General features: G+C 39.1%; 1 protein-coding gene across 10 annotated transcripts in view; it reads right to left on the bottom strand.

Moving 5' to 3' along the window:
- The window catches only part of LOC110955016 (teneurin-3), a 753,086-nt gene that overhangs the window by 195,220 nt on the left and 543,768 nt on the right, over positions 1–14,098 (bottom strand). For 7 of the 10 annotated variants that reach the window (XM_051945606.1, XM_051945604.1, XM_051945607.1 and 4 more), the window contains one exon: positions 10,403–10,582. The exons of the other annotated variants lie outside the window; for them this stretch is intronic. In XM_051945606.1, coding sequence (XP_051801566.1) covers positions 10,403–10,582 — 180 coding nt within the window. The remainder of the gene's footprint in view (positions 1–10,402; positions 10,583–14,098) is intronic. 10 annotated transcript variants of the gene reach the window in all.

Genomic DNA, 14,098 nt, shown 5'->3' with positions numbered 1-14,098 from the left:
AACCGTAGTGTACGTATGCTACATTTCTACGTTAAATACAATATGGGATGTCGATTTGTGTCATCAAAAAGTCTTTCATTACAGGCTTACAGAGAAAATGGAATTAATGTGACTGAGAATAATAGAATTAAAAAAGGTGCTTGAGGACAAATCAAAGACAAAAGGTAGAGCAAAACAAATGAGACAAATGCGGTACAGGATAGTTCCACAGCTCCTCTGTGTCTCTTTCATAGTGAGGACAGTGCACTGTTTCTCTTCACTCTAACTCTCCCACTCCATCTCTCGTCTGCCTCTCTCTGTCTCCCTGTCTCCACATATGGAGCCTGCTACAGCATTTTGATTTACTTAAGTGACTCCATTCTGCAATCATCCTCAGACGTGAACTGTGTGTGTTTGTGGTCTTTTTCTACGTGTGTGTGTTTGAGACTTAAATCCCAGCCACCAGCCACTAGCCTGAGGTTCATTAGCCTCATCAATGATTGACTTTCTTCTCTTCTCTTCTCTTCTCTTCTTCCATCAAATGTTTTCCCTACAGTTTGACATCACTCTCCCTCATTTTATTTACATCTCACTGATTCATTTTCATGTCAAGAAGGTCCCTTTCTTTTTCTTTCTTTCTTTCTTTCTTTCTTCTCTTTATCCCTGCTTCCTATCACCATCATTGATTTGATTCGGTGTTGAAAAATATGTTTTCCTTCCTCTCTCTCTCTTTTTCTCTCTCCTTCTCTCTTTCCTCTCTTTCATTCAATGGCTCATTGATTAGTTCTGGTGTTGAGGAGAATTGCCTATTTGGTCCCAAAGTAAAAAGCACTAAGTGTTATTCGTGTTTCTCTCTCCGCCTCAGTCTGACCTCCCTTTTGCTTTCAGTATAGACGTTGTCAATAAGGCTTGGCGTCATCCTGCCGTTTGCAAAGAAACTTGTCTTTTTTATGTTGCTTTTTCCGCTCTGAGCTGATTGCCTTGGCGTCTACTAAGGCATCTAAAGGCTGGACGGTGGAGGGTTTTTGGCGTCTTTTCACTCTCAGGAGGAAAAACACAAACTGCTTGTGTGGAAGAGTGGCCAGTTATTACGCCATCTTTGCTTGCTTTAAAACAAACACCACTGCTGGGTTAAAACAATTCACAGAGTCAATCCTGGGCTTTCTTGAAATGTGAATGCACTGATACTGTTCATTTCATGACCATGAAAAATATAAATAAAGGATAATTGTGTAATGTGCAAAATTTTACGTCTAACTTGTTGGGCTGGACCTGAATATCTGAATATTCGGTCGTGACAGTGGTATCTGAATACTTATTTTGAGATCCGAATATTCAGAGACACCCCCACCCCCACCCCCCACCCCCCATCAGACATTACAAGCTGAACCAAATATTCTGATAATCGTTATTAATCGGGGCTGAATATCCGGAGCCCAGAAACTGCTATTTGGGCCCGCCCTAACTTGTTAAGTCTCAGAATGTCATGACTTTATTGGGTTTACAAAAAGGCTTATTTTTCTTTTAATCAGAGTTGTCAGTTGATGACAATTCTGGTCCTGATAAGTTCTCTTCAAATACATGATTTCCTCTATAAACAAATAATTTAAAAAAAGATGCTTACTGATGGCCATAAAGCAGTTTGAAATTCGCCACTTTTGATTGTTTCAAAAGTTTCCCTATAGTGTAACAAGGGTCTGTTTGTATATATTTACTTATTTTTTTCACTCAAGGTTTTTTTTCGACACTTTAAGCTGTCAATGTCTATGACACATCTGTCTCAAGCAGTAATAATTTACTATTTGCAATAGTGTGCAATATATTTGTCAAAATGCGTTAAATTTCCTGACATCAGGTTAAAAAGCTTAAATAGCTTAACTATTTAATAATTATTTTACCTTGACATTTCTATTTCCGTTTTTTTTTCCCCCTTTTCTTAAAGAAAGACGTATATAACAGAGCAGTTCTAAATATTTGAGCCACTGGGAAACTATTCATCAAATTGCAGTCACTTTGACAGAACAGGGCTTCAAAAAGATTAATTTCCATCTTTCATCAAGATAAGGGCAATGTGAACTGGCTGTTATTACATTTAAGCTATGAATAAATATAAAGCAACACACAATGTAATCAAATAGAATTGGTACTTTTAAATAAATTTAGAAAAGCTCTTCTGCAAGGCTCTTGGGTGCTTCAAACTACTGCCTGTCAATGGAGCCTCTTGATGACACAGAAAACTGAAAGTGACACAACTGTGAATATAGTTTATTTTCGAAAAAGATTCTTCTTTACAGAGGTTTATCCTTTGCTATGGTCTGAAACTGGTGTGAACTTGATATATTTCCTCCCTAATATTTAATCAGTCCATTATATTGATTCATGTTGTACGAGAAAATACAATAACAAAAAACAACAACAAAACATGGGTTGAATTGACATGGATTAGCCCTAAGGATGTCAAGGCACTACCTTTGCAACAGAGTTCTGATCCAGAAAGAGTGTACTATCCACCTCTGATATTGTGGCAAAGTAAAACAAATAACCATTTTCATTCTGAGAGACCGACACGCATTTCAAGGGTGGTTGGATATTCGATTTTCAACCAAAACAAGTACTCTAAGACCTCTGCTACACCCACCTAAATTCAGACAAAAAACTGCTTCTCTAGTTGTCTAGGAGCTTCAATGGTGATCTGTCAACATCAACAGTAATTTAGCAGCCTTGTTTATGATCCACTGGGAGAATTTCTGTCAAAGTAAATAATTTTTTGTCCTTCACACCAACACATCAGTATTCTGAGGCACCCATGTGAATGAAAAAAAGGTGCAATATCCCATCCTGTGTTACACTTTGAGGGAGAAATATGCTCATTGTTCAGCCTGCAAGTAAAAAAAAAATAAATAAAAAAAGCAAAGCAAAAGTTTACGAGTGCATGTGTATGACTTGAGAGGCTGGCAGATAAACACCTTAGCTCACAACTCAGCAGGTGCCCCTCTCCGTGGCGATGTGAATACAAAAATGCCAAATTCTGCTCACACTTGCACAGTATCATCCTCCTCCTCTGTTTACCACCATCCGCACAGAGTTGTGAACAAAAGTTTACATACCCTTGTAAAGACCATGCATATCTATGTCCATATATCAGTCCGATGGCGTGCTTTTTGCACCGAAATTTCAGTCATGATGTGCACCAACTAGTGTATGTTCTGGTAGACAAAAAAGAGTGGCTATTCTATTCTATTCTATTCTATTCTATTCTATTCTATTCTATTCTATTCTATTCTATTCTATTCTATGACTCTATTTTCTTTTAGATTTCTAGCATGTAGCCATTTAATATTTACACTGCCATTCAAAAGTTTGGGGTTGCTTAGAAATGTCTTTATTTTTGAAAGAAAAGCATTTTTTTTCAATGAAGACAACATTAAATGAATGATAAATCCAGTGTAGACATTGTTAATGTGGTAATCAACTTCTAGCTGGAAACGGCTGATTTTTAATGGAATATCTCCATAGGGGGAACATTTCCAGCAACCATCACTCCTGTGTTCTAATGCTACATTGTGTTAGCTAATGGTGTTGAAAGGCTCATTGATGATCAGAAAACCCTTGTGCAGTTATGTTAGCACATGAATAAAAGTGTGAGTTTTCATGCAAAACATGAAATTGTTTGGGTGACTACAAACTTTTTAACGTATATCGTTTTTGTTTCTATACATCCAATATTTACAATTGTATATTTTCATCACATGAAGGTGAAACTGGACAGGGAATGTTTGTCAAATAATAGTATTGCGGTATGTCTACTTCTCACCCAGCAGATTTTGTCACATTTTCAATGTATGAAAGAACCAAAGTGCATGACGGTTGTTTTATTGTCTTCTTTCTTGCGACAAAGGCACATGAGTTGTACTATTGGACTTATGTTTTAGTAGTTACAGTTGTTGAACAGATGTCTTAAATATATATGTTGATGAAAAATACGAGTTACATTATCGACAAAATAAAATATCTTAAATTACACAGTACCATGCTAAACTATACTAGTATTAAATTGTAAATTGCTAGTCTTGAAGTACATATGACATTAATGTCCACATTAGGTTTACAGACGAGCTCATGGATACTGACTCAGTGTTTGTCCTGCTTCAACATGTATGTAAATATAATCAATGACTCACATTAAAGGCGTACGAGGAAAGGGTTTATGGGCAGCTGAAGGCTTTTCGTCCACAATGAGTAATTTTTTTCTTTCATAAAGGTAAATGAATGTTGCTTTTTGAAAATGTACAGTAGCCACTCTCACATTTACTTTTTTACACTGCTGATGTAAGCTTTATGATAACTACATCCACTAACACCCATGGATCAGCTCACAGACTGTAGTAGCTAAAGTGGTTTTATCTGCAGCCTCTTTGCTGTGTGTGCATGAGGTGGCTATGTATTTTAAAGATTAACAACACAGCCTTTTGGTATTATTATAAGAAATAAAATGCTGTAAAAACAGGGTAAGTGGAATGCAGACTGTTGTTGACAACTGCTGGCTCTTCTGGATTTCTATAGATGTTCATCCTCTTAGCAATGTATGTTATCGGCAGTTTCTGCAAATAATTTTTTCACACGGATTGCTCAGAAAGTACTTTCATTAAATATTTAAATCTTCCAACACGAACAGAATCTAACATTAATTGACTTTCTGAGCAAGTTCTCCATCATTATGACCACACATTTTTTTTATACATGTCATGTACTATTAAGTGTATACAGCAAGAATATAAACATACTATTGACTAGTTTTATGTACTCTGAAAATCTCCAAACTCTGTTCATGTTTGTTGCTCTAAAAATATTTGGAGCAGTGTGTGCAAAATGCGTAACTTCACCACACAACCTTTTTAAATGTCTTTTTAGTCAATAGATGTGTTTTCTAACATCCAGTAGATATTATGAATTTTTGGGCAAGAGATGCATTTGTCATTTATTTAAATACTCTATTCTATGTGCATTAATAAACGTGTGTGCGTGTGCATGCAGGCGTGTGTGTGTGTGTGTGTGTGCGTGCGTGCGTGTGTGTGTGTGTGAGTGTGTGATTGATTGATTGATTGATTCTAACATCAGAGGGACACAAAGACACAATACAGCAAATGTTGGAGAATCGTCATTTGTCAAGATCTGTCAAAATTCAAGCTATTTCAAGTTATTATAATAAACAATGCAACAATGAATACCAACATTATTGTGCCATCTCTTATGTTAGTAATGAAGGATTCAGTGGACTATTTCTATGGTAATCTAAATTTAAAACCTATTTAGACTCATTATTTTTTTGTCAGAGCCTGTTGGGTGGCTTAGATCATCCTCCTCACTTCTACAAACACCACTTGGTTTATGTAATGTTTACAGTCAATCTAGGTCTGCATCACTGCACCACATGATTGTGTTTTCCATCATCAGCCACTGGCTGGTCTAAACAGGTGAGTAAGTACTGGTTGGTTTATGGTGTCTCAGAACTGGCACTCAGGCAAGGCACACTTTTGTGCCTCTGATACAGCACTGCCAAGCAACATTTACTATGTCTGTCGCAGTATGTCGTAAAGAAAAATATGGCGTATGGAGTCAAACAAAACGCTTCATGTGAACTTGATGTTCCAGCACTAATTAGGCTTGTAAACTACATCCTCTGCCACCCATAAATGTTGCATGTATTTGGCTGTCCTAGTAGTTATCATGCATGGGCCCTGTGTAGAATATCTGTTTGCCTTATAAAGTCTGAGGCTTCTACCTTGAAACTCAGACTCTCAGGAATTGGCTTTCATGAACTGAAAAGGTGCTATTCTGACTGTCTCTGACACTTCATACAGCACTTGGTCGTCCTTGTAAACAGCCAGTAAAAATATCTCTCACCTATTCTCACATTCTGTTATTTTCCTGCTTCTTTCTCTTGTAAACAGGGAGTTAAGAATGTTTTCTGCATTAGTGTGTATGTGTGTGTTTATGTTCAGGAAAATGTAAACTAAGGGCCTCTCTTTACTTTGCCACAAAGCTTGACTTCCAACAAAACCAGTGGTGCAAAGTAAATAAAAAAAGAACTGTAGGAAAGGCTAGGGAGTGATATGAGCAAATAAAGAAAAAAGCATGTCTAAAAAGAGCAGGAAGTGGTGAGAGTGATATTTTAGATGTCTGGCTGAACATCGGATGGTTCGGTCAGACTGGGACTACTTTTGGAAAAGAGGACCACACACATATCCACAAACACACACATGCACAACCTTTTAGCCATTCCAAGACCCTGTTTCAGTTCTGTTCCTGATTATGTTTAGATGGCAATGTATATATGAGCAGACGTCTGTCTATCTCTCTCTTTTCATCACTCCATGCAGCAGTCTTTCCTTTTCTCACTCTATCCTTCCAAATCTCCTCCTTTTTTCTCCCTTCCATGCGCCTTCTCCTGATGTAGTCTGACTCAAATTGTGGTTGTCGCAGCCTAGTTCTTTTCTTCAAACCATAAAAGTCTGTTTTCTATTAAACTGCAAACTACACTGATCCAGGGTCATTGGGCAGCCAACAGAACACAGCGCCTGTGATTGTAACCCTCCAAAGGCAAACAGGTCTCAGATCAGCAGAACTACCCTCAGCCCCTGTGGCCCCAGCGGTTCAAACTGCCAGACTAAGGCTTCATCCTCAACTTGCAGCCTAACATTTGCCATGTGGAGAGATACAGAGTGCAGGTCTTATAGCAAACAGAGCAGATCCTGAATTTTAGTCAGATAGGCTTTTATGGTTTGACCGTCATTAAAATGGTAGAAGTCTACTTTTGGTGTGTCCAATGCTGAAATGAAAATGAAAAATAAAAATAGTGTGCACATTATTTGCGTTAATTTAGTTTGGTTGAATAGCTGTGATGGCACAATAGAAATGAAATGGGCCTCAAGCTTCCTGTTTAGAGGGTTGCTGTCCAAAGTGATTCGAGTGGTGAGTTTGATTTGATTTTTGAGTTTTAATTAAACTCTGCTAACACCACAAAATATTGGTCAAGCCTGAGTTCCAACTGTTTTTTTTTTTTGTTTTTTTTGCACAGTTTTGGTCATGATCTGCTTAACAGCAGCCTGATAGACTTGCAAAACAATTCTATATTCCAACAAACTCTGGTATAAACCAAATGTTCACAGCTGTGACTGGATTTTAAGCTCAATCCTGAGACCATCCACACCTTTATGCTACAAAACACAATCACAAACAAATCTTTTACTAAATATCAGTCAATAAAAGTCGTACAGTTTTTTCATGAAAAATGGAAAATGTGTTCATTTGGGTCTTGCAGAATATCTGGCCCTGGTAGTTCAGGACAGCCTTATTATTTATATTCAATACGTGTCTAAAAACAATGACTTGTTTAATCATATAGAGAATATGTGTTATGCAGTAGGGAAAAGCTGTTAAATCGTTACTAGGCTCAATGTCAGGAACACTTGAAAATAGTGAACAAAGCTTCAAGAGCAAAGGTGGCTGTAATACACCCCTAGTTATGGTGGTTGTTGCCAAAACAGATCAGTTTTGAACAGCTGTTTTGAAGTTGTGAAGACTCTCCCCTTCAAACGTGTCATTTTTTTTTTCCCCAGTCAATAGCAGATGTGGTAATATTTTCCTCGTTTTATTTAGAGTTTAGTGGTCTTCTTTGGAATTCCCAAATCTAACTGGTCTCTTTTATATTCAAATTTGAAAGTGCTCTCTAAGAACAAATCAAGTTTCAGGATTTTATGTGATAAGGCACAGTGGCTGGCATGAAAGGAAGGGAGGGATGGAAAGCAAACAAGAAATAAAACATAAAGGGAGAAACCATGACTAACACAGAGACACTTACAGAACTTTTGACAATACCCATTTGAGTACAATTGGAGTCCATTAAACCATCATACTATGCTTACCTTGCCAAGTTTAATGAGCAAACTCAGCAATAATTATTAGAATGCAACGTGAAAAACAGCTGCAACTCATATGGTGGAGTCTATTCCAGAATGAATTCAGCTTACCTAAATAATTGTCTTTCTCCTAAAATCACAGATCCACATAGTTGAAGTCTAACTGTTCCCTTCGTGAGCAAGTGTCTGAACATTTAGAGCATGTGAGCACACATGCTGCTGTGGGATGTTTCGATTAAGATGTTGAAATTCTCAAGAGTTGGTGCAAAGTGCAGAAGAATAAATATAAACAATCTGATCTCACTCTAACAAGACAGCCAAACCCAAAGACGGATAATGCCACCCAATGGAAATATCTTCTGTTAAAATAATACTTTCTCCGTCAAAATTAAAAAAAAAAAAAAAAAAAGAAAAAATCATTTAACTAGGCTGTTAAAAGACTATAATGGGTGTAAATGCTTGAAAGATAAATATCCACCATGAACCAAGCACAGCACTCTGCTGTCCAACTGCAAACTGTGGCTGTAGTGCTGATAAACTCTGCAGCATCAAGTTACACAAAGGGCTTTGGTGGCTGTCCAGTGTAGGCAGCTACCTGAGGCTTATTCTAACACTGAAGTAGGATTTTCAGATGCAAAGGCTGAGAATCTGTGAGCAGAGAGAAGCTGAAGTTGATTCCATGCTTCCACCAGCATTCAAACTAAAGTGATGCAGTGTGCTGGCAACCCTGCTCTGAGTATACAAACATTTTAGAGGTGGACGTAAATACTGACAGATCTCCTGGACTGATAAAGCTGTTGTGACAGTATTTGTGGATATCAGCTCCAGCTGAGCAGCTGTTTCAAGTAGCTGGAGTAACATGAAGTACAGTGAACATGTCACTCCATCATGTTCAGTCATGAATAGTAGTTCACATACAATTAAAAAGACCGTGTATATCATCACAGTCTTGAATTTCCAATGACTCGTATAACTCTGAATTTTCTAAGATTGAATCATTGAAACCCATGCTTCTTTGTCATGAAAAAACAGTAATGCATTTTGATGCTTTCATAGATTTATTGTACATCTCATGGAAATATGACAAAATCTAGCAAATCAAAATGCACATATAGCAACCTGAATTAGTTTGGTCATGTAGAAAGCTGTCCAAATCAAATTTCCTGAGTGGCATGGTCTCTTAACTTCTCATGAGTGGTAAAGTTTGATAACAGTTACTGACTCCTCTGAGACAATTTAACTATGGTGAGTTAAGGCAAAGCAAGTCACTGACTTGAATGAGTCAGGAAAGTCACTTGGAGCCATTTCCCAGCATCTACAGATTTCAGAATCACCTGTGCAATTAATGGTTTGCAAGCATCAAGGGCGGAGTACAGTTGTATCACTACCACCAGCAGGAAGAAAGCACAAGCTATTGCCTGCTGATGAAAGACAAGTGGACATGACAGTCAAGAGAAAACCAAGAATCACCAAAAAGCAGGTCTGCAACGAATTAGAAGCTGCTGGAACACCAGCAGTACTGTCCACAGTCAAGTGTGTTTTACATCGCCATGAGCTGAGAGGCTGCTGTGCAAGAAGAAAGCCTTTATTTTCCACCACCTTAAAGCTCGAATGAAGTTTGCTGTTGATCACATGGACAAAGAAAAGGCCTTCTGGAGTAAAGGTATGTGTCAAATGGAATAAAAATTTAACTATTTGGCCCCAATGACCAGAAATTTGCTTGAAGTAAAGAAGGTAACGTCGTTCACGCCAAGAACCCTGCTCTCAAAAATAATGGTGTAAAACTTAAAATCATCAGCCAGAAGATTGGATCGTGGATGCAATTCAGCGTTCTGACCAGATAATATCTCCAAACACGCATCAAATGGCTAAGTCAGAATTAAGCTTTTAGACTGATTTCCCTAATGTCCTGACTTAAACCTCATCAAGGGCATGTAATAAAGTAACAGGTCTATCAGAAAGCCAACAAATTTAGTTTAACTTCATCTATTTTGTCAAGAGGAGTCAAAGACACAAGTAGAAGTTTGCCAGAATCATGTAGACGTCTACCACGAGTGCCTAGTTGAGGTAAGAATGTCCTTAAAAGTGGCATTTCAACAAATATTAGTATTGCTGTATATATATTTTTGCCTTGTTTGATTTTGTCACATTTCCAGAAGATCTAGAAAAAAATCTATGAAAGAACCAAAATGCATGATTGTTTGTGGCAAAGACACATGAGTGTCTATGATTCCATCCTAAAATCTCTGAGATGTAACCAAGAATTAGCGGTGAACATTATGGGTCACTAATTAAAAATAAGTTCATCAGTACAGAGAAACTAATCTGAAATATTTTTAATTTCACCAACGAATCAGTTAGTTATTGTCCACTACTGGTTAAGGACACTGTTTAAAATTTTCAGGTTGAATATAAAGCCAAATACAGTAATTTCCAGTTCAGCTTAGAAAAAGGCACAAAAAGATTCAAACAGGTTGCCAATGAAGCAATCAAAGTCCTTTTACCATGTGTTACAGGTAAGTACAATCGTGCTGCATACTCCTCTTCCTCTTCTTCCCCCTCCTCTTCTTCTGAGTCTGGCTCAGCTGCGTCACCTAACAGTGGGTTGTCATGGAGATGAGCTGACTGTGGATGTGACTGGTCAATGACAGATGATGGACAGGAAGGGGGGAGCATGGGAGAACCTATGAAAGAATACAATCAGGAAGGAGAAAAAAGGAATGATGAATTTGAAGAATGAACGAAAGTAACAACATCAACAGCAACCAAAATCTTAAAAAAAAGACTGGAAAATGAAGTATGGTAATGTTTCCTGCTGGTGTGAACATTGTGGCATTACACTGATGAAGTTGGAGTAACTGTTCCTGGGTTATGTTAAACACTGTGTGATCTGTGCACTGTGGTCAGTCTGACTATCAGGTAGAGATGCCCATATGTTGTGAATGTGTGAGACCAGACTCCCAAGCATGTGTGCAAAATCAATTGTGTATCAATGTGGTAACCTTGGCATTTAGTGACTTCTGAATACTAAATGGTTCAGCTTTTTCTTTGTGTATATGCATATTTGTGTTTGGTAGTCTGTGTGTTTTGCCCAGACTGATAACTCTGTCCAGGCTTGCATTCCATACAAATGTGCTGGCACAAAAGAATGTAATTAGTTGTTGAAAAGCAAAGGGATAGAAAAAAAACACATTTCATTAACAGAATTTGTTGTGGTGGGTGTCTGTACAGATAAAAATGCATTACATCTCTTTCTAAATCTCTTGATCTCTCACTTTTGCAAGCAAGGAGGGAGGAATTGAAATACAAAATCAATGTCAGTTCGTTTGCAGGAAAATAGTTGCAATCTTGTCTAGCCGAGCATTTATAGAAATGCTGAATACAGTGCACCTTTATAAGCTCTATTCCATTCTCTTTGAAACACACAGATAAATCTACAGCATTTTTTGTTTGGACAAATGACAAAACTAAAATGGTTTTCCAGTCAAGGACATCATACAGTCTATATATGTTGCTCTCACAGGTATGAACAAAGACATACACGGATTCAAGAAATTGTAAACACAGCCAGTACTGCCCTCTCCAGCCATCCACTGGATTTCCCATACTGACATTTGTTTAAAGTTTTGCAGTTTCGAGCTAAAACTATTGTCCTGCAGATCCAAAATAACATGACATGAGTCTCTGGTGAATTATTTACTGGAATGCCTGTTGGCTGTTTCTTTCAGTGGGATAGAAAATCACATGGACGTGGCATTTTCGATTAAGTACCCAACCCCCACAATCTTGCCTAGAGTGATGTGGACAGAATAAAAAGAAAGGGAAAACCTGGTTGTTTTTTCAAGGGAAACAAGAACAATGTAAGATTAGTGTTAAGTAATAGTTTAGGCAATATTAAACAGCTCGTCCACCGATTTTGACGACATGATCTGTGCACAACTAATCAGCTCTCCACTGGTCGTCTATGGGAAGCCTGGATTGATCTCTCTATAAAATTTGAACTGATTTCCTTACCAGAATTACAATTGTGAACAAAAGCTTGCATACACTTATAAAGACCATGTATTATTATGGCAACCTTCAGTTTTCAATGACTCTTTAACTCTAAATTTGCTATGATGGAATCATTGAAACCAGTGAGTCTTGGTTACAAAAAGACATCATGCATTTTCTTCTGTCTTCACGAAATATGACAAAATCTGATGGGTCATAAAGATAAACACAGCAGTTTGAATTATTGTTTTGGTGAAGAGGAAAGCTGTGTTCATTCCTGATCCTATCCATCCTGGTCACTCCCAAAGAGAACCTCAGCATCTTCAGTTCTGCTACCTCCAGCTCTGCCTCCTGTCTTTTCCTCAGGGGCACTGTCTCCAGACCAAACAACATGGCTGGTCTCACCACAGTTTTGTAAACATTTCCTTTCATTTTAGCTGAAACTCTTCTATCACACATCACACCTGACACTTTTCTCCAGCCGTTCCAGCCTGCCTGTACATGCTTCTTCACCTCTTTTCCACACTCTCCACTGCTCTGGACTGTTGACCCTAAGTACTTAAAATCCTCCACCTTCTTGATCTCTTCTCCCTGTAACCTCACTCTTCCACTTGGGTCCCTCTCATTCACACACAGATACTCCGTCTTGCTGTGGCTAACCTTCATTCCTCTCCTTTCCAGGGCAAACCTCCACGCCTCTAGCTTCTCCTCCACCTGTTCCCTGCTCTCACTACAGATCACAATGTCATCTGCAAACATCATAGTCCATGGACACTTCTGTCTAACCTCGTCTGTCATCCTGTCCATCACCATAGCAAACAAGAAGGGGCTCAGAGCTGATCCCTGATGTAGTCCCACCTCCACCTTGAACTCCTCTGTTACTCCTACAGCACACCTCACCACTGTCTTACAGTCCTCATACATGTCCTGCACCACTCTAACATACTTCTCTGCCACTCCAGACTTCCTCATACAAAACCACAGTTCTTCTCTGGGCACCCTGTCATAAGCTTTCTCCAGATCTACAAAGACACAATGCAGCTCCTTCTGACCTTCTCTGTTCTCTATCAACATCCTCAAAGCAAATATTGCATCTGTTGTACTCTTTCTTGGCATGAAACCATACTGCTGGTCACAGATGTTCACCTCTGCCCTTAGCCTAGCTTCAACTACTCTTTCCCATAGCTTCATCGTGTGGCTCATCAGCTTTATTCCTCTCTAGTTGCCACAACTCTGCACATCTCCCTTGTTCTTAAAGATGGGCACCAGCACACTTCTCCTCCATTCCTCGGGCATCTTCTCACTATCTAAGATCCTGTTGAACACCCCAATCAGAAACTCTACTGCTACCTCTCTGAGACACTTCCATATCTCCACAGGTATATCATCAGGACCAAGTGCCTTTCCACTCTTCATCCTCTTCAATGCCCTCCTCACTTCATCCTTACTAATCTTTGCTACTTCCTGGTCCACAGCAGTCACCCCTTCTACTCTTCGTTCTCTCTCATGTTCCTCGTTCATCAACTCTTCAAAGTACTCTTTCCATCTTCCCATCACACTACTGGCACCTGTCAACACACTTCCATCCTTATCCTTTATCACCCTAACCTGCTGCACGTCCTTCCCATCTCTGTCTCTCTGCCTTCCCAACCTATACAGGTCAGTCTCTCCCTCCTTACTGTCCAACCTAGCATACAAGTCTTCGTAAACCCTTTGTTTGGCCTTTGCCACCTCTACTTTCACCTTACGCTGCATCTCCCTGTACTCCTGTCTACTCTCTTCAGTCCTCAGTGTCCCACTTCTTCTTAGCTAACCTCTTTCTCTGGATCCACTCCTGCACCTCCTCATTCCACCACCAAGTCTCCTTATCTCCTCTCCTTCCAGATGACACACCAAGTACTCTCCGACCTGTCTCCCTGATCACATTTGCTGTAGTTGTCCAGTCATCGTGAAGCACCTCCTGACCATCCAAAGCCTGCCTCAACTCTTTCCTGAAAGCCATACAACACTCTTCCTTTTCCAGCTTCCACCATTTGGTCCTCTGCTCTGCCTTTGCCCTCTTCATCTTCTTCACCACCAGGATCATCCTACACACCACCATCCTATGCTGTCTGGCTACACTCTCACCTACCACTACTTTGCAGTCACTGATCTCCTTCAGATTACACCGTCTACACAAGATGTAGTCTACCTGTGTGCTCCTACTT

The sequence above is a fragment of the Acanthochromis polyacanthus genome, chromosome 3, assembly GCF_021347895.1.
Source record: "Acanthochromis polyacanthus isolate Apoly-LR-REF ecotype Palm Island chromosome 3, KAUST_Apoly_ChrSc, whole genome shotgun sequence".
NCBI lineage: Eukaryota > Metazoa > Chordata > Actinopteri > Pomacentridae > Acanthochromis > Acanthochromis polyacanthus.
The sequence above is the reverse complement of the archived record's forward strand: the minus strand, read 5'-3'. Positions and strand labels throughout refer to the sequence as shown.